The 20,792-nt window shown below is 41.9% G+C and overlaps 2 protein-coding genes across 3 annotated transcripts in view; one reads left to right on the top strand and one right to left on the bottom strand.

Moving 5' to 3' along the window:
* Window positions 1-888: 888 nt before the first annotated feature.
* On the top strand, window positions 889-9,024 carry C1QL3 (complement C1q like 3). Its single transcript, XM_002717424.5, has 2 exons — window positions 889-1,624; window positions 7,224-9,024. The coding sequence occupies exons 1-2, from the start codon at window positions 1,037-1,039 to the stop codon at window positions 7,401-7,403; spliced, it is 768 nt and encodes a 255-aa protein (XP_002717470.1). The 5' UTR covers window positions 889-1,036; the 3' UTR covers window positions 7,404-9,024.
* Window positions 9,025-9,581: 557 nt separating this feature from the next.
* PTER (phosphotriesterase related) overlaps window positions 9,582-20,792 on the bottom strand; it is a 77,259-nt gene continuing 66,048 nt past the window's right edge. For both annotated transcript variants that reach the window (XM_008268303.5, XM_008268304.5), the window contains exons 4-5: window positions 17,032-17,172; window positions 9,582-10,802 (exon numbers count right to left, since the gene is read on the bottom strand). In XM_008268303.5, the coding sequence (XP_008266525.1) occupies window positions 10,592-10,802; window positions 17,032-17,172 (352 nt within the window). In that variant the 3' untranslated portion in view covers window positions 9,582-10,591. The remainder of the gene's footprint in view (window positions 10,803-17,031; window positions 17,173-20,792) is intronic.

The raw sequence follows: 20,792 nt of genomic DNA, 5'->3' as shown, positions 1-20,792 counted from the left end.
TTCATCCATGTGCAGAAGGGGAAAAAAAGAGAGGCCGAAAAAAAAAAATCCCACATTGTCAGAGTAATGCCAAACTCTCTCTGAGTGGGATGAGCTGAGCAGATGCTGCAATGAGATGCCAAAGCGGCTCCCCTTCCTCTGTGCCTTGGGTGCCTATAAATTGCTCCGGCGCGCGTTTGTCAGCCTCCTCTTCTCCTGGCAGGTGGTACCCAGGCAGAATTCTGCGTTCAGTCTCTCTGCCGCTCCACTCCCGGCCGTGAGGCGCTCGCCGCTGCTCGCTCGCTCGCTCAGCCGCTCCGCCGCTCCAGCCCGTGGCCTCACCGAGCCCACCTTGCCCGCCGCCGCTCCCGGCACCGGGGAGGCGCGGGGCCGAGCTCGCACGACTTGGGAGGTGCGCATCGATTTAGAGTTGTGTGGTGGCTGCAGAGAAGGCAGAAGAAGAAAAGGAAAAAAAAAAAAAAAAAAGAACAAACAAACAAGGCAGGGGATGGGCGAATAGAGAGAGCGAAAGAAGAGAAGGAGGCGGCAGAAAAAGGCAACTTCAGACGGAAAGTTGGTGCGAACTGGCGCAGTCTGCAAAAATCGGGAAAGTCGATCGCAGGCAGCAGCGGCATAAAAGTGCGAGCGGCCCGGACGAGCGCTGAGAGGCGGCGGCTGCCTCTGCCCTCCGGGTGGCCGCGCCGGCGCCCGCGGAGCCACAGGTGCGAAGGGGCTCGCGGGAGGCGAGAGGGCGCCCTAGGCACCCCTCCCCCCACCCCGCCCCCCAGCTCGGGACTTGGGCTCAAGTCGCCGGGCGCCCAGCGCCCTCCCCAGTCGCCGCCTCAGCGGGGGGGAGCAGGAGCCGGCCAGGAGCGGGGCCGGCGTGCGCGCCCGCCCAGGGGAGTTGGGGTTCGCAGGGGCTTGTTTTCGGCTCTGAGGAGGTCCCCGCCCAACCTTCAAAATTTTGTCCAAAAGCAGACAAGAGGATCGCCCCGCGCTGAGCCGGCTGGTGGGCAGCAGGAGGCGCCTGATCGCCGCCGGGGCGCTGGGGGTGGTGATGGTGCTGCTTCTGGTCATCCTCATCCCGGTGCTGGTGAGCTCGGCCGGCACGTCGGCGCACTACGAGATGCTGGGCACCTGCCGCATGGTCTGCGACCCCTACGGGGGCACCAAGGCGCCCAGCACGGCCGCCACGCCCGACCGCGGCCTCATGCAGTCCCTGCCCACCTTCATCCAGGGCCCCAAAGGCGAAGCCGGCAGGCCCGGGAAGGCGGGCCCGCGTGGGCCCCCTGGCGAGCCGGGGCCGCCGGGCCCCGTGGGGCCCCCGGGCGAAAAGGGAGAGCCGGGGCGCCAAGGCCTGCCGGGGCCGCCCGGGGCACCCGGCCTGAACGCGGCCGGGGCCATCAGCGCTGCCACCTACAGCACGGTGCCCAAGATCGCCTTCTACGCCGGCCTCAAGAGGCAGCACGAAGGCTACGAGGTGCTTAAGTTCGACGACGTGGTCACCAACCTGGGGAACCACTACGACCCCACAACGGGCAAGTTCACCTGCTCCATTCCGGGCATCTACTTCTTCACCTACCACGTCCTGATGCGCGGAGGGGACGGCACCAGCATGTGGGCTGATCTCTGCAAAAACAACCAGGTGCGTGCAGGTGGGCGGCGGGGAGGGTGCAGGCGAGAGGGAGGAGACCCCGGAAATGGAAGGGCTCCGCCGGCGCACCCGGGAGAGGCGGGGGTCGTACGCAGAGGAGGGCGCCCCGCAGCCTGGAGAGGGCGTTTCCAGCGTCTGGGACCCGCACTCGGTGCGCGCGCCTGCGAGCGCGACTGTCGGAGAGCTCCGGCGCCCCTGCAGCCAATGCTCTGGGGGGCAGTCCTGGAGCAGAAAGCGAGCCCCCCAGCCGTGGGCTCCAGGGCCCTGTAGGGTCGCTTGCAGACTTTTCCCGGGAATGGGAAGAGCTGGGGTAAGAGGAGGAGTTGGGAGTCTGGAATGGGCGTGCCAGGGTGAGGAACTCGAGACAGACGCGGGCCAAGAAAGAAAGGGACCCGAAGGAAGGCGTCCAGGCGGGGCGCATCCCGGGCGGAGGCTGGATGGTGCGGCCGTCTCGTGGCCCTTGGCGTCCCAGGCCCCGAGTCGCACGTAAAGTCTGTTTCCCAACTCCAACTCCTGTTTAGTTTGCAGAGGCAGCAGCAGGCGGCGGAGGAGAGAGGTGAGGGCTGCTCCTAACGAAAGGAAAAGTTGAGACTGAGCTCCAACTCCGACGGCTGCAGTGGCAGGGACGCACTGGCTTGGGGGCCCAAGGGCGGCAGACGGGGGCCCGGGGGTCTGCGGGCTTCTCGGAGAGCGAGCCCCGGGGCACCTGTGCGAGTCTGGATCTCGGCCTTGCCTGTGCAATGGCTGTAGGTTACACCCCCTCCCGCCACCCGGCCGCGAGGATTTGCTCGCGGGTCCGCAGCTTTCCCCTAGGGCCACTTTACTGCTTGCGGGAGGAATTCACAACATGCCAGCATGCCTGATTTTTTTTAAAGGAGAAAAATAATATTTATAGTTACTAAAAGTGTAATCGGATCTTCTCCCCACCCTAAATTGGCAGCCAGTGGGGTGAGGCCCTGCAGCCTGAGGTCTGGCCTCGGGTCCAGGGAGCTCCTCTGCCTGCCCAGTGGCAAAGAAACCGGCTCGCGACCCCGCCATCGCGAGGTCTCGCTGCAAACAGCAACTTTGACTTCATACAAGGGCTATTGGGCTTCCGGGGGCCCTGGCCCCCTGGAAATTCAGGCCTTCTTGCTATAACCCGAGTTTCTGTAAAGCATCATTCAAAGCAGGGCTTCTTCCCAAAGACAGACCTTATTCAATGCCAGAAGTCTTTTAAAAGTCAGAGACAGGTGTCCTAAACGTGCAGGAGACAAACAGAACAAAAGTCTGGCCTACCCTTTCCTGCAAATAGATGAAGAGACCCCAACCCCTCACCCTCACTCTAGGACACATAGAACAAAAAGAAAAAATGGCCACCAGGAGGCACTGACAGGGTTGTTTATTAGAGTTATTATGCACGAAAATAATATTCAGATAAATGACAATTATTTACAGAGCAGCGGGATAGTGATAGGTAAATGCACAAAAGGGCATGCCTCTGTTCCAAAATAGAGCCACCTTGTCACCCTAACAAAATGGTTTCTAACTGCCCCTCCAGAGGGCTGGTTCTAGGCACCCTTCTATTTGCAAATGGATTTTCTTCTGACTCAGAGGCTAGGGCTGAGGAACACTGTCAGGCTGAAGAGCTTGTTTGCAGAGGTAGCAATTAAAAATGGAAAACACTCCCCGTTTTATTAGCAAATGTATTAAAAATGGCCATTTTTAAAAATATCTGAAATTGCAATTGCATGAAAAACTGGGGAGTAATACATTTAAATAAGTTTAAATGTTGATGTCTACATCGCTGAGTCCATGTATATTTATTTCACTGATCCCAAGAAAAATTCTCTACTAGGTGTACTGCGTGCATTTTGTTTTTAAACTGATTCCATTGTTTACAGTGTAAAATGCTCCTTTGTATCACTGTAGCATATACGTTCTATGAGGTTCAGGAAAAAAAAGGAAAACAGCTTCCCTTATAATGTGTAAGGTTTTCCATTAGCAATCTTAAACTGCTACTCCTGCAAAAGGTGTGCAACAGGTTAATTCATAAAAAAATAAATGTATAGTGGTAAACAATATATTTTTGAACTCCATATGGACTATTTTACAAAGTGGTTGTTACAATATTACTGTTAAGGAATTTTATCTCTAGAATAGAACCATTGTCTAAAGTCTGGTCTGCAGACAGTTATGAATGAGAAAGCTTATAAAATCTCTTTTTTATTAATTTATATAAATACTTTATCCTTGATTTTCAGTTATACTCTTGTCTGATCACTTCTTAGGATGGCAGTTTCTTCTTGAGCTGACCCGATTTGTTTTCATAAAACAGAAACTCAGAGATCCATGGCAGTGTCGTGTTCTGTGGATTAAGTGGGTTTTGAGAAGCACAAAAATTAAACTAAACATGCAGGTGACTGCAGGAGACAGCAGTGCTTCTGGACCGTAACCATGTGAGAGCCATTTTATTTATGCTTTGTGTTGAACGCAGGATCACAGATGGAAGCATCAAAGGCCAGTAAATTAACCTGATGTGCCACTTAACCTTTTGTTTATGATTCCACAGAAGTACAATGAAAATGAAATTATGAGAACATCAGTACCAATTAATTAAATTAGCAAATGTTACCATAAATACTGTCTCTAATGGTAAATCCTCAATAATAAGATAATACTAAAACTACACAACCTATTCCATTCTCGCAAGCACACCACTAAAAGGACCACAGGTCTCAAATTCCCCATGAAACCATCAACATGAATTTAATCCTAGTATTTGTTGAGAGCTCATGACAGTGCATATTAAAGGAAAAAGTTGGACTCAGATAGCTTTATATAGATAAAGGAAATGCTTTTAATATTTGTGCACTTTTAGTAGAAAATCTGAAAAAAATTGTATTTGAATACAACCACGATAATACCATTATAATATTATATATATTATAAAACTAAAACTGGCTTAAGGTTAGGACTATAAAGTAATTAAAGGCCACTGCTTTTTCTTTTAAGAATGTATTACTTAGGGCACCAGTCAACATAAGATATATTGGAAAGAATGAATAGTTCGTGGGTTGACAGTCATCTATTTGAGAATTTAATAATATGTCTATCTTTGTAGGGGCAGGGAAAGATGAACTGAAGACAAAGCAGAATCTAAATAGTTAACAGAATAAGAAAAGATACTGGAGCCAATTTAGAGGTAGAAAGGAGTGTAGTAGGCTGAGAAAAGGATGCCTCATATTCTCTGACAAAATGCTGAAATCAGTGTACATTTAGGAGGCTGAAAATAGCCACCAGGGTGAACCCATTACCTTCCTCAGTAGTGTGATGGCTTAAAGGAAGATCTGTTGAAGTCACTGAGCTGGACACTAGAGCTTGACATTTCAGATCCCATTATACCTTTAGGGTGTGATCAGTGAGCAGGCAAACTCAAATCATGTAGAGTACACAGAGTGTGGCAGTTAGTTAATTGGGAAGGTGTTATGGTACAGTATAGGCTAAAATCTTAGGGAGTTACTTCCATTAAAAACGAATCACCCTTCCAGCCCGTGGTGTCCCTGCAATGCATCTGCAGGATTCTGTGGTTACACCTCCTCAATATACACGCTAATGTTGATTTGGTTTCGTGATTGTACCTTATAGAATAAAAACTACATTACACATTTTTAAGATCATTTTCTTTAAATCAAGAGATTTTAATGTGTCCTGATTTCCAAATTCCTTCATGAAAAAACAATGTTTGAGCACAATCCCCACAGAACACACACTAAATACCCAAAGCACTGAATAAAATGAATGTCTGGTGATCAGTAAAAGTTGAGACCTATGTTATGGATTGAAAATTAGTTTAAATGTTAATAATATAGATAATTGGAAACTTTCTTTTTTTGTATTTTGATTTTTCTCATGCATTAAAAATCCATGTTCAAAACACTTCTGGTCATAATAGCAGTCTCCTCCTTGGGTAGACTGTTTTCCCTAGGAATTAATGACTTAGATGAAATCCAAGCATTCGGCTCTTACTGACTGATGATGAATTCGTGGGAAGTAGGGTGGAGTTCTGTTGTGTTTTTACTTAATGGTTACAACAGATCACCTCACTCGTGCTGTACACATTTGAGTCAATGCTTCTGAGCATAATTACATGGTGTATTGCTCTCCTTCTATTAGTGCCAGTTAGCGCAGTGTTAAGCAATTCCAAATGCTGTAAGCCCTTTTCTCCCTTTGCTATATGATGCCCAAAAGAAATTTTTAAAGCACCACTCAAATTCCTTTACAAGTTCAGCAGTGTCAAGGAGCCTTCTCCTTTTTTTAACATTTCAGCAGTAATGTGAGAACGTATCACATGAAAATTTAATTTGAAAACCTATCATTTAAAATTTGAAAGAAATGCATGGGAATTCTTGACTTTATGTCTCATTTCCTTCATTTTGCCAAGTGATAAAACCCAGCATATTGTACCCCAAGTCATGCATTATTACATAGTGCAGATTTACAAAACCACTAAATCACTTGCTGTGTTATTCGGGGGAAATATCATTATCGTGGAATAGAAACAAGCCACAAAGTAGAAGATGTGTTACTGAAATAAATCAAATGCAAGTCTGCCTATTGAAAGATTTTCCAAGACAGAATCCAAATATATCTAAATGAATATGAAGCCTAATTTGAGTTGAGGATGTGACAGAATGTCCGTATCACAAGGATATGATAGGCAATTTGACTGTTTGCAAATGTCTATCAACTCACTAATGAGACCACAGGCTTAACAGGAGTAGATTATAAACAACTTCCATCCTCAAAGCAAACCACACATGTAGAATCTTCTAAACATGAAAGGCTGTTGAAGAAAGTCATTCAAAAATTTCAGAAATTTCAGAGACCTCATATCATGGACATTTAGTGCATTCCCTAACTTTCAGATATATTGAACTTAAATGATTGTCCAGTGCACATATGGTCATTTGGTGATGAAAAGGCACAAATAGAAGAACCCTGACAACCTGGTGATTACTAAAGATGTGTACATGAGTTAAGCTCCTAAAGGAGCCTGCTGAAGGGGGCTTTATTTGAATTAGATTTCGAAAGCCGGAAATCAAGGGACTTTCTTCCTTTTTTCTTCCTAAAGAGTAGTGGTATTTCTCTCATCTGTACTTACTGTAGATCTCAGTTTTCTAATAACTGTGATGACTAACTTCTGTACTCATAGCCAGTTAGAATATTCTTATGTGGCTTCAGTTAAAATGCAAAATAATGCGATTATTTCCATTTCCAAAAGTGATTGGGCATAGGGATTCAAGGAATTAGAAAAGTAAGCTAGGAAGAGTATAGATTGATATGCATTGTTTTTGATGTCTAGTTAATAAAACTGTTATAAGGCCCCTAACTAAAGCACTAATGGCTCCCACTCTTCTCCTTTCCAATAATATCATTCAAAGTATCACAGGGATTTTCCTCCTACACTTCTGAGGCAAGATGGACCTTCCCATGCTAAATTCTGTGCTATGGCAGCAAGTCTGCTGTGTGAATGGCAAAACAAAAGCAACGACAAAAACAGAAAAGCGTGCGGATTCTTTCACAAACTCTAACTCTTGTCTGTTTTACATAGGTCCGTGCTAGTGCAATTGCCCAAGATGCTGATCAAAATTACGACTATGCCAGTAACAGTGTGGTTCTTCACCTGGAGCCAGGAGATGAAGTCTATATCAAATTAGATGGTGGGAAAGCCCACGGAGGAAACAACAACAAATACAGCACGTTTTCTGGATTTATTATTTATGCTGACTGATAATGCAGAAACTAAGTTTATTATTCTGAGTTTGAACACTGGATTCGTATGGCTAACGTCAGTGAATCAAGGATCCCAGGGGATGCCGATGGCAAGGGCACCTCAGTTGTGTATATGTGGGGGAATCAAATGCTACCTGACTCACATCTGTATCGCTCAGAAACATTATGTAAAAATATATTTAAAGCAAGATAAGCAGATGTGTGATCCACTACCGCCAAAGCAAATACTCCTTATTGTTAGTGTCCATGTGAATGAAGTCCTATATAGATCACAAATTTTTATAGAGAAATCTAAGACATTGAATTATTTCTTCAATATATATGATACTTTGGTGTACTGTGATCTTGCTGCTTTTATCCTTATGTCAGCTTTGGTTCTTGTGAGTTTACTTGCTTATTATGATACTTGGAGTCCATTCATAGTGTGGGGAAGAATGATTTCACCCTACAGAAGGTCTAATTGAAATAATGCTGCTTGTCCCCAAAGAAATTGTTTGCCTTGTACTCTTGTAAACTTTAGACCTAGACCTGGGAATGATTCAACTTCAAGCCTTAACCTGGAATTTTCTGGATATGGGGAAATCCCCAAGCCTATGATCATTTTCACATTTTCTTTCTCTTACAAATTTTCTTTTCTGGTGATAGTCTTTAAAAACAGACATGGAAATTGTATCATAGGATTACCCTCTAAATGTGAAAAATGTGTAATTATGTCTGGTATTTAGAAAATTCCCTTTGTGTCCATTTTGTCCATAGAATACATTTAGATTTACTTGCAAAGTCAGAAAAATTTATTCTTTGGTATTAAATCAGACTGAGGCTTTTGCCTTCTTTGGAACAAAAGATTATTCATAACCCAATGCACAAAGGTTTAATTTGAGCTACTGCATGCATTACCAAGGGGACACTAAGTAAGGCCTTCAAAGAGTTACTCCACGTCTGTGGCCTGCAGTTATTTCAAAATTAACACAATTTCACATATAACCAATATGACAACAGAGTATATATTTTACACAAATACCTTCTCCCAAAACACATTTTTATATATATATATATATATATATATATATATATATAGCTTTAGTGAAAAAGAGAATGGCTATATACCCTCAAAAATTTAAAAAGATCTATGTCTACACACACACACACACACACACACACACAGATGCATATATCATTTGATTTATTTTGGATTGAAGTGTATTTTGGATGATGAAAATATATGGAGTAGCAAAACAACTTAAATTATTTCTCTATAAGCTATCCAGAAAATCACATCTTCTTAGGTTAAAATGCCCTCCATCAAATGTATGAAAGTTATGGCGATTGCTGCTTTATTAACATATGCCAATCAATACTGTAACTGCATTCTGTGGCAGACTGAATGTCAGGACTGCAGAAACAAAGAGGCTCCCCTTCGCACATCTATGAATTATATGCATTTCAGTTATTAATTTTTTCTTTTTTCTCAGGTGGATTGAAGCTGACAGTAAAGTAGATTTTGAGAGTAGTGCAAATCCTTTCTCTCTAGTTAAAATACACTGCCAAAAGCCATCTTTTTAATCTAAGGAAAAGATTAAAAATGCATGTTGATATATCCTATCTCACAACTTCCACGATTACAGTGAAAAATCTGTTCTCTTTTCAGCTGCTTTTGAAGACTCTTTGACAAGCAGATTTCAAAAACAGAGATTTAAAAATCTGCTTGTTTTACTGGTGAAGGACATTTGCATTTTTTCATTTAAAGGAACTGGTTGGTTCTCCAGGCTCATTCCTCTTTGGTACTTTGTGTTCTAATACACAGCAAGCTTATCATCCTTGATCAGCTGACATATCTTTCATTTAGCAAACTCCAGCTTTCTCGGAGTTCTGCATGGTGTTCCCATCGGAAGGTGTTGTTTGCTGTTGGAATGCCTTGGTCTGAGTAACTGTCGTGACTGATATGATTAGAAACACCCCATTCATCAAGAATAATGACTAATTCTATTTGGCCTTTCTGATATGTAAGATAACTCACACATGAATTGCAATGGATTTTAATTCTATTTAACAGTATATATTTGTCAAAGAAGAACTGGCAGCAAAAGTTTTGAGTTTTGAAAGTACTTAACAGCACAGTGGGCATTCGCTCAAAAGATTACCTTATGAACAGCAGTCATATCAACTGAGTTTTGAATTTTTTTTTTAAAAAAGGCTTTATTTACACAAAATATCAGGGCCTGATACCGTTTAAAGAGTAGGCTCTAGATTTGGACTGTCATTTCCAATAGATCTGACCTTTTCTTCACATAAATCAGCATTATTTTCTATGTTTAGGCCCAAAGAACACACAAAAGGTGAAGGAAATAAAGGGAATATATATAAGGCAACCATTTATCTTTTTGCATTTTATCTTATGGATTAATTAAATTGTGGCCTTTGTTATTTATGTAATGATTCATTAAACTATCTTATGTAATATATTGATTTTTATGATTGAATGTCTGTGATTCAATACTGTTATACTGTGTTCTTATCCAGACTTTGTAAAACACAACACAATTTACGGCAAAAAATGGATACTAGAAAGCCAAAGGCATCAAAACTGATTTAGTAGATGTAGATAGTTGGATAGCATCCAATTTATCTTCCAAAATATTTTTATCATTGTGAACTTGTAATTATATTACTGTATCCTTTGGGGGAAAGAAAATCTCAAGATTTAACTTCTCTTGTTGCTGAAGCTATTTTAAAGTGCCATATTATTCATTAAGCATTAATTAAAGAACAGCAGGATAATTAGTAGGATCATCAATATTACGACAAACATTAGGTTGCTCCAGAAGGGGGTAATTTAACTAGAAACATTTAACATTTTCTCAAGTAGTTCAGCTGATAGATTAGGGGGAGAAATCCAGGAACAAGAACTCCACTTAGGGGATGCAGATTTAAATCATCCTTTAGAAATAGGTTCCTTTTGATTTATTTTGCTAAGGTAGAACATTGGGCACAATGACCCTCAGTAACTTCCCAGAGGAGCAGGTATACTTGTTAGCCCGTTTCAGAGAAGGCAAACTCTTCCCATAAGAAGAAAGTAATCAGTTCTTAGTCCTGGATAGCTCTGATTAATATCTCACAGTGGATTTGCAATCACTGCGTGTTTTCCACAAGTTTTATACTCACAGCTTGAATTCAACAGCAACCATCCTATTTGAAAGTTAGCCATCGCTTAGGATTCTCTATTAGTATCTTGTGAAGAGCATTTTCAGTGATACCTCTCAGTAACATTTTAGGAACAATGTTGGTGAGTATATGAGAATAGCCGTGACCTCCGTATTTCATCAGCCGATGCTTCGTGTGTATGTCGTGTGCCACCAGAATTCGATCTTCATAGCCCTCTTCCACTAGGAGACGCACCCTGTGAAAAATGTTAACTCATTATATGGCATTCATCTCACATTTCAGACTTTCAGGGTGCTTGCAACTTTTCACTCATAACCCTGCTGCGCTTTGTCGTGAAGATGCTGCCTTCCACTGTGGATGTGTGCTGGGAGACCCTTAATAAACATTGTGTGGTGATGATAAGATATTGCTGCATCCTGGTAGGAACATGATCATTATTCTGTGCACACCGAAATTTCTAACCTGTGATATTTATGACAATGCCTGGCAATACTGCATTAAAGATGGCTTCTAATAGGATGTGCCAGTTCAAATGAATGACCACTTTAGCATTTCACTAAATAACTTTGTCCTGGATTTATATTAAGCTCTCCTCTTTAAAATGCCTCTCTTGCTGGGCCCATTTTTCAGATCTTATTCTCAATCTCTCTTTTTATCTAGTGAATAAAATCAGTGGCTCTTTGTGATTAAAATAACAAAATAAAAGGAATCTTCCTACAAGTCAAATACTCTGAGGGTTAAAAAAATAATACAAAAACCAGTTGGTTTGCAAAGTGAAATCATATGGTAAGTCACAGTTTTTGAGAAAAGTTGGCAAAGATGACTGTGTCATTTGAATATTCTTCCTTTTGAAATCTATTGCAATTTTAACTTAGTAGTGTAGTCTCTGAGCATTGGATTAAATTGGCCAATAAAAATTTACTCTCACTTCCACGTCAACAAGATTGTTGAAATAATCAGCTGCTTCTTTAAATTCATGGTCTATAGTCACTAAAGAACAGCAGCTCCTTGACTACTGTCTAAAGTGCAGTCCTCTCTGCTTGGTTAAATGCTGTAATCTTTTCTGTGAGTCAGCCCCTGACAGCCACCATCCTTTAGTAGCTGGACCCTGGGCAGTGTCTGTGCTGACTCCCACAGGCCTCTGATGGCAAAGATGCAACTTGCGACAATGGATCTTCTCTGATATTCTCCGTATATGCTTGTTAGTATCTAAATTCCAAGTAGAACTAGATGGAAGGACAGCACCTTCCTCCAGGGGCTAATTATTTGAAAGGTATCATTTTTTGTTTCGATAGCATTTCTTGGCGATCTAGTGTATGAGTCATATTTACTAGCTACCATGGTTAGCAAAATGTGGGACACGATGCACAAAATCATGCAAGCACAAAGCTCTGGTCTCTAAGAACATATAATTTAAGTTAAATTATAACTGAAGATTAGACCTGACACTGGCAGGTCAAAGAAATGCAGTGCCAGAGTAGAAGAGCCAAAGTGGATACTTTGTCCAGGAGTCAGCATGCATGCTGCATGTACCCATGTCTGTTCCATGGGTGTGGACAATGCCATCAGTGCCACCAAGGTAAACTGTGTCATTGGAATTTGTATAACGACCTAAACTTCTGATCTTCAGCTACTTTTGGAACAAATTCTATTTAAGGGAATTATCTGAGAAGTAGATGATCATTTTTGAAAAAGGGATTTGACTAAGTGCATGCACCATGCTGAAACATAGTGTGACAAACATTGATCCACAGTTGCATGAGAGCATCAAAGGCTGCGGGGTTTTGGGATACACTGTCTTTCTGATAATCTCTGAGCATATCCCAAAGTTTTAAATCTCTTTTTTTTTTTAACCTGAGAATTATGGCATTTCATTCCTACAAAGGCATATATGTATATTTCTATAAGATATCTTTGGCACACCTTGAAACACACAGTTATCAAATTCTGAAGTAATAAGGGAAGAATATAGTAGATAAAATGCCCTTATTGAAGAATGAGAATACTTAGAACTTATTAAGTCAAGGATCTGGAGGCTAGTTATCTCATGAGAAGGATAATATTATGGCTCCAGGAAAACAATTCCATCTTGACTATCAAAGAACCCTGCTTGATCATGCCTACACTAAGAGACCATCTCTCATATTGTGCCACGATTTGGAAGAACAGGAGTTACAGAGATGCTGCCAGAAGGGAGGAACCGCTACAGATGAAAAGACAAAAAGCCGTGGTAATTATAGCAACACAAATGAGTTAGTGTTTTGCAAACAAATATTAGAGAGAGACTACAAAGTGTGAAAAGGCAGAGATATAATAAGATTTGAGAAATGGAGCATAAGATTGAAAACAGGTGTTAGACGCACAATTTCTGGTGCTGAAAACCAGAGGTAGGCAGAAGCGTGCTTCTGTGTTCTTGTACTCTAGCGCTCCAAGACTTCTATGGCTCAGAAAAGAATGGTGGATGAATGATGACAAAAGCCAGTTCTCAAGACGAGGAGTGCTGGAGCACACACAACCCAAAGGGTCATTCAGTAACTGACAGGAGCTGTACTTGGGTAAAGTGACCTAAGGTATGGTTTCGATTTAAGGAGGATTAAGCACACACATATACACAAACATATAATAGCACACATCATACACACATGCATATATGCATTGGGTAGAATTTCTGGTATATTCTCATACATCCATAATATTTACATTTTGCACAATAAAAGATAACTAAAATGAAGTTCTTGTACTTGAACTAATATCCAGACAGCACTAAAACGTGCTGTGGGAGCCACTGGTCACCCTCGCCTCATGCCTCCTTCATAGATGCCCCCTTCAGAGATTCCCTTTCTCTTGTTCCAGAAGGTCTGGGAGCCTCGTGGAAGGCACAGGGGTACAAAATATACATCTCATGGTCATAAAGAGGCTTAGGAAAAGGAAGAAGATCCTGAGTGTACACTTCCTATTTCTAGAATGAATTGTAAAACACGTGCTGTGGGCATTCATCAGTAAGTCATGTTTTTGAGATCATAAGAGATGAGGAAGGCCATCCAATACCATCCCATTTCAAATTCCAGATGCCTTTCGGCAAAGGATAGTTGCCCCTGAGTATGCTGCAAACTAGCAGGACTCCAGGGAAACCTGTCTTCCTGCACTGAATGGTGTTACTGAGCAAGTAAATTAAAATAATAAAACAAAAGAGACAACAAGAAGAAAACAATCAGTCTGTTTTTCAGAGAAAAATAAGACCCAGCTTCATTGGTCAAGTCAGTTGAAGGAGTTTGCTCGGTACAGTTGAATGCCCCTCTTTAGCATAACGAGTGGAACATGGCTCTAGTAGCTCTCTCTAATGATATTTTACTGTTAAGGAGGGCCTTGGGGGAACGCCAATTCACAGGAGCAGCATGAAAACACAGAAGCCAACACTCAGGGGAAGGGTCTGTCCTCAGGCTGTTCCCTCAGTGACACTGGTTCCATGACTTCCCTTCACAGCCGCGTGCATATGTTCAGTTATCAATGCTTGAACCTCATGGACCTAACATCACTTCTCAACTTCAGTCTCACTGAGTCTCTGACCAAACTCCAGGACTTGTCATCATGGAGAACTGGATTCCCCCTCTGGAATCAGAATCTTCAGTTTCCTACCCTGATCATGTCACTTCTTTCTACTTTTTCCACTCAACCTCTTCTACCCTAAATATTCACCCCCTTTATTAAATCATCCAGTTATTTCCCCTGTATGTTATTCCCACATATCTGCCCAAACCTCTCTATACTTCCTTCTCTCCAGCTTCTCTCCTAATCTTAACCCCTTCTTCAGCTCCCCTGGCTATCAACCATATCTTTCAGATAAAATCCCAACCCTAGATCTTTCTAACTGCATGCAGTTTCTGCTTCTATCCACCAAGCTTCTATGGTCCTCCTACCAAACCTTGAACATTATTGGGTAAAATAATCACCCAGTTGTGTGGGTTGGTGCCAACACAGTGTCAAGCAATCATGATTCCCAGCCTGTGCTAGGACTCACACACATGACATGTCAGTACCTCTCTCATGGACTTGACAGTGAGCCCTAGCCTTCCTCCTCCTCCACAAGGCCCTTTCCTGATGGACCCCAGAGAACACATGTACATTCAGTTTCCAGTGCCTCTAAGGCATTTATCTGCTTTCACACCACTGCTTGCTTTGTGTGCTCTCATTTCAATGGAGAAAGCATCTTTTCAAACCAACTTTGTATTTGCTCCCCAGATTCCATCTACAAGTGTCCCCTCAGGAGCCTTGCTTTATATTTCTTATCTCCCCAGATTCCTTAAAGTCAACCTCTATTGAAGACTTGTGTATTCTGCACCAGATACTAGGACAAAACTTTGCATACTTGATCTCATATAAATTCTCTAGAAACCAGGTGGAATGACAGTGCTTCCCTGAATGTATTCTCTCTGTCCTTCTCTACTTTGGCTCTTACCCAGAAAATCTACTCAACTGTTTTTTAAAAAAAAATTTTTTAAAGATTTACTGGGGCTTATGATAGGTTTAACTCCTTGTAAAACTGAATGATTCTGAATAGCTTGTAAATGAATTAAATTGAAATAAAATATTTGAGTAACTGTTAAAAAAAAAAAGATTTACTGGGGCTGACACTGTGACACAGTAGGTTAATCCTCTGCCTGTGGCACTGGCATTCCATATGGGCTCTGGTTCTTGTCCTGGATGCTCTTCTTCCAAACCAGCTCTCTGCTGTGGCCTGTGAAAGCAGTGGATGATGGCCCAAGTGCTTGGGCCCCTGCACCTGCGTGGGAGACCTGGAGGAGGCTCCTGGCTCCTGGCTTTGGATCGGCTCAGCTCCAGCTGTTTTAGTCATTTGGGGAGTGAACCAGTGGATAGAAGACCTTTCTCTCCATCTCTCCCTCTCACTGTCTGTAATTTTACCTCTCAAATAAATAAAATATTTTTTTAAAAAAGACTTATTAGAAAGGCAGTAATACAGAAAGAGGAGAGAGGGAGAGAGAGCAACCTTCCATTCATTGGTTCACTCCTCAAATGGCCGCAATGGCCTGAGCTGTCTGATCCAAAGCCAGGAGCCAGAAGCTTCTTCCAGGTCTCCCACATGGGTGCAGGAGCCCAAGCACTTGGACCATCATCAGCTTCTTTCCCAGGGCATTAGCAGGGAACTGGATCAGAAGTGGAGCTGCTGGGACTCAAAATGCCACACATATGGGATGCTGGCTTAGCCAACTACGCCATAGTGCCAGCCCACTAATCTACTCAATTCTTAATGACAGCTTCCTTTGTTCCTGTGTTGTCCTCTGGCTCCAGTTCTGCCTCCCTGCTTCCATCTACCGTCACACATCTTGAAAGAGGAACCTCCACATTCTGTCTTCTTCCTCACCTCTTACTCATTCCTGGAGTCTTTTCTACTGATTGTGAAATGAGAGCCTCCTAATTGTAGAAGCCAATGGATTCTTTTCAGTCTATGTTGCTGGGTTTTTTGCTGTGTAACAGACATTTCAAGTCCTTCTGCCTTATACACTCCTTTCACTGACTTCCATGAAAACATTTCCCTCTGATATTATCAACTGGAAAACTTCTTGACCTATCCTTGAGTAATTAATCCTGACTCCATCTCTTAAGTGTCTGTCCTCAGGTCTCTGTCCTCATCCTCTTCTCTGAGTGATCTCCATTCCCACGATTCACAGGATCACATACAAATCAGTGGTGTCTAGATTCACGTCTCAGACCAAATCTCAGCCCTGAGCTTCATACTCTTATCTTGAGGTTCCACTGGTTAGCAACTCCTAGATACTTCTGAACTTTCTTGTCAATCCCAAACACATTTACTTTCTGAGGTTCTTTAACCTGATTCATTAAATCTTCATATCACAGCATGACCTACACCAAACCAGGTAGCCATCCTTGATTCCTGAAACTATCCACTTGATTGCAATGAACGACTCCTACAATTGTTTACTCTCATCACAATTTACACAATTTTGGGAGGTTGCATTCTGTATGTTGTGTGGTCTTGGGAGATTATCTAGCATTTAAATTGCAATCACCTGCCAATGATTATTTTTACAAAAGAATTTCACATATTAATTGTAGGAAGTTACGACTTCCATGTGGTCATCCTGGGGAAAATCACAGCTGATTTTATTGGGGGTAAAGGAAGAAAATGTCTTTTGCTCTCATTGTCAAAGCAGAGGCTGAGTAGTATATATGTTTCTTGTCAGCTGCCCATCTGCACTGAACTTCTAAGGCTCTGCTAGGCTTTAGCCTACTTAGGATGACTCATTTTCTCCTAGAAATAATATATAGAGATTTTTCTCTCTGAGACAGCATAGATATATTTTTCTCTGTAAGTCTGTGGTTCAGCCTGCTTACTGTTTTCTGAATCTTTGCTAATACTCACCCAGATCTGGCAATCAGAAAGGGCTGGCAAAAGGAAAGTCCATGAGAGATTTCATCGTATTTACCTTCTAATTCTTTTGTTATCATCAGGCATGTCAATATCCGGGTTGAATTGGTAATTAAGGAGTGCAGTACCAAAGAGATCATATTCCAAGTAACAACCAAGCTGAGCAAACTCCAATAACTCCTTCTTATCAAGTATAGTCCTAGAGACAATAAGACAGACATATTATTATTATTATTAAGAGCATATTTTCCACACATATGGATTAGAAGTTTTATGCACACTATATACTAGAATATAGTTAAAGTAACAGAACTTTTGAGTTGGCTCTTGGAAGTGACTTAAAATACTAAGCTCAGGGGCTAGCTCTGTGGCTCAGTAGGTTAATCCTCTGCCTGCAGTGTTGGCATCCCATATGAGCACCAGTTCTAGTCCTGGTTCCCTTCTTCCGATCCAGCTCTCTGCTGTAGCCTGGGATAGCAGTAGAAGATGGCCCGAGTGCTTGGGTCCCTGCACCCACGTGGGAGACCGGGAGGAGGCACCTGGCTCCTGGCTCTGGCCGTTGTGGCCATCTTGGGGGTGAACCAGCTGATGGAAGACCTTTCTCTCTGTCTCTCCCTCTCACTGTCTGTAACTCTACCTGTCAAATAAATAAATAAAATCTTTAAAAAAATTTACTAAGTTAAACCTGTTACCAGAAAACAAGAGAACTTATCCATTCAAAAGGGAGTTCTCCCTTCTTAAGTACTTGGGAATTAGACTTAATTTTAATTATGCTGCTACCCCTAAGAAACAGTTTTGTGATTCTCCTTCAGAATCACTTGCAGGACATGTCCCATATCTATTGAAAATCCTTACTGGGGTAAATTTTCATCCTCTAAGGACTGCTGTGAACTATGGAAACTATCACAGGAAATGTGCCATCAGGTCTGGTGAATTAGGTGAGTAACACTGATCTGGGGAAAATGGGAGGATTCATTCTAAAGGCAGCGATTTTCTGGTGAAGACTGTGAAGTGATTCTAAAATAAATTCCAAAGCTTATGTGAATACCATTCCAACTTTTTAAAAAAGTGACAGTACTCACACAGATATTGAAGTTTGGGTGTGTTTTATGCATGTACTAAATAACTAATGTCCTAAATGTCCTGTGTTAACTATTACATAAAGAATATCTCTATTTTAGGATTTAAGACCATGTAAATGAATGGCAAAGGAGAGCACTGTAAGATAAGTACAGGCCACAGATGGGGAAGTGGATAATGCAGCAACTATAGATTATCCCAGGAAATTTAGGTAGTAACAAATAAAAAGGAGATAGTAATGTAATCCCCAAACACTACTGTAGAGATTTAATCACATAGAAAAATAAGACAGAATAAAAACATCCTACTAGAATATGGAAAAAAATGTCAGGAAAAATATATTCCCCAAATTAGACACTGAGCGAAGAGAATTAAAGACCTAGAGAACAGAGGTGAATGTTTGGGAAGCAGAACTGGCCTGGCGAAGAGCTGGGGATGCCACACACCGGCTGTCCCATTAGGCTTTTTATCCATGCTGATATACCACTACTTTGGCAATGCCAGGATGCAAGGATTAAAGCAATGTTACGTGTATATAAATCTGCTTCTGAGAGGTCAGAACTATTTTCAAAGACTTCCCTGCAACTCATAGGAGGATCAATTAAGCTTCTGCATGTCACAGGTTCCAGAAATTTCTGCTTCCCTGGATGCTTCCAGGGAGCTGACTATCGACTTTCACTCTGAGCTGTTATACTGGAGCTCTTTTTTTATTCTATTCACCAGTTTAGCATAACTTAGAGTTCACAATGTTGTTTTTAGACAAGGAGGCTAAAAAATCTTTCCTTTATACTATAAAATGTGCATTAGTTCTGTGCTATAATCCAGTAATGCTATTTATTTTCCATCTTCTTACCATGGAGACTATCTTTTGCTTCCAAAATTATTAGGTTAAGGAATATGTGCTTTTCTATAGTAAACACATTCTATTTTCCCTCAAAGAATTATACTTAAAAACAAAATATACAACAATTAACCTAAGGGAGAAAAGACAAGTTTAGGGTTTTTTTCCTTTTATGACCAATTGAGGTAAGTCAATGTTAATTACCTCATATGGGCAAGGTACTAGATGGGGGAGGTCAGGAAAGGGAGGGATCAGCAGCAACAGGCTGGGTCAGACTCTTCTCCTAGTGTCTTTTTCCTGCTTGTGGTCTAATGCCTTGAGACGACGCTTTCTAAATTTGAAGTGATATAGAGAGGTATACACTTTATGAAAAGTCCATAGGAAATGTAAAGCTGTGTTGCTAATCTCACAACTGTAAGAACTTATTACGAGTCTGGCATTACGCTAAGTGCTTTGCATTCATTATTTCATTTGATACTCTCTGTAATTCCCATCTGGTCTCAGTTTTACAGATGAAGAAACTGTGACTCAAGAAATTAAACATCCAAGGTGATACACAATTTAAATTCATATCAAGGCTTGACCCAACTCTCTTTACCATCATATACTATATGAATTCTCTTATTGCTAAATATTTTTTTACTCAAATGACATTTTCTAGAACTACATTGACTGTGCACATAGTTAACTTTAATTTTGGAACGTGATTACATTCCCACCAACAATACTTTCAAACTGCACTTAAAAAATGGAGAATTACTACCATCAAGGGTAGTCCAGGGGTGGAGAAGTGAAAAGTCCAGGAAGATGAGACAGGGTTAGCTTGTGAGGATTTTTAATGGTAGACTAGAGTGTCACTACACACAATAAACAGGATCAGACCTTCAGGGACATTCTGAACAATTTGAATGGCATGGCCAAAGGAGGAGAAGGAATTCTGCCAATCATGACCACTGCTTACTATTTTCCCATGAGCTTTCTTTTGCTCTAAGCCTCTTGCAAATATCAACGGGTACAGAGGCAACAGCCAGCAAATCAGTCATCTCTCCTTGCATGTCTAGTTACCTACTTGGATGTCTAGTGGACAATTCCAACTCAACATGTCCCAAAGTGAGCCCCTCATCTACTATCCAAGTTCCCTGTTCCAAAAACCCTTCCCTATCTCAATTGATGTCAGTTCCATTCTAGAAGCTCAGGACAAATATCTGTAGTCACCTTTGAACTCTTTCATCCTCTTACACTCTAAATTTGATCCCTCAGGGTAGTCTTCTGGCTTACTCTTCAAAATGCAACCAGAATTCAGCTAAGTCATTAAGTCCCTTGGTACCTTCCTTATCCAAATCACTACAATCTCATATAAGATCACTGCAATAAATTCCCAACTGCTCTCCCACCTTCTAGTTTTGCTCTCTTACACTGTACTCTAAATGCAGCAAAGTGCTACCTCTGTGCCTAAGTCACACCAGGTCTCTCCTCTGCTCAAAATTTACCAACGACTTCTGATTCCACCACCCACCCCCACCCCAGCCCCAAGTAAAAACCAAGACCATCTGGTAACCACAGAGTCTTATACAAGGCTCATCTACAAGAGGAATGGAGACTGTAGGGACTCAATTTTCTAGACATCAGTGACATATGCATGTTACCTATCTTGTAAATGTTATCTGAAAATGTCACCATAGGCAGATTCCTTTCCTGAGGAACAGTAATACTGTTCAGTGAGATTCATCTACCCATGTAAGTTTCAAAAGTAACCCTGGAATTTCTCATCCTGCAGAACAATATATATAAAGGGTGTGACTCCAAGGGAAATAATCCCTCTGAAAAACACCCTTAAAACCTCCAGTCACATGTAGGGGAAAAGATTTATTTGGAAGAAAAGTAATGAAGCTAATAGT

This window comes from Oryctolagus cuniculus, chromosome 13 (genome assembly GCF_051225735.1).
Source record: "Oryctolagus cuniculus isolate XC-2025 breed Fujian yellow rabbit chromosome 13, ASM5122573v1, whole genome shotgun sequence".
Lineage (NCBI taxonomy): Eukaryota > Metazoa > Chordata > Mammalia > Lagomorpha > Leporidae > Oryctolagus > Oryctolagus cuniculus.
This window is presented reverse-complemented; position numbering and strand designations above follow the sequence as displayed.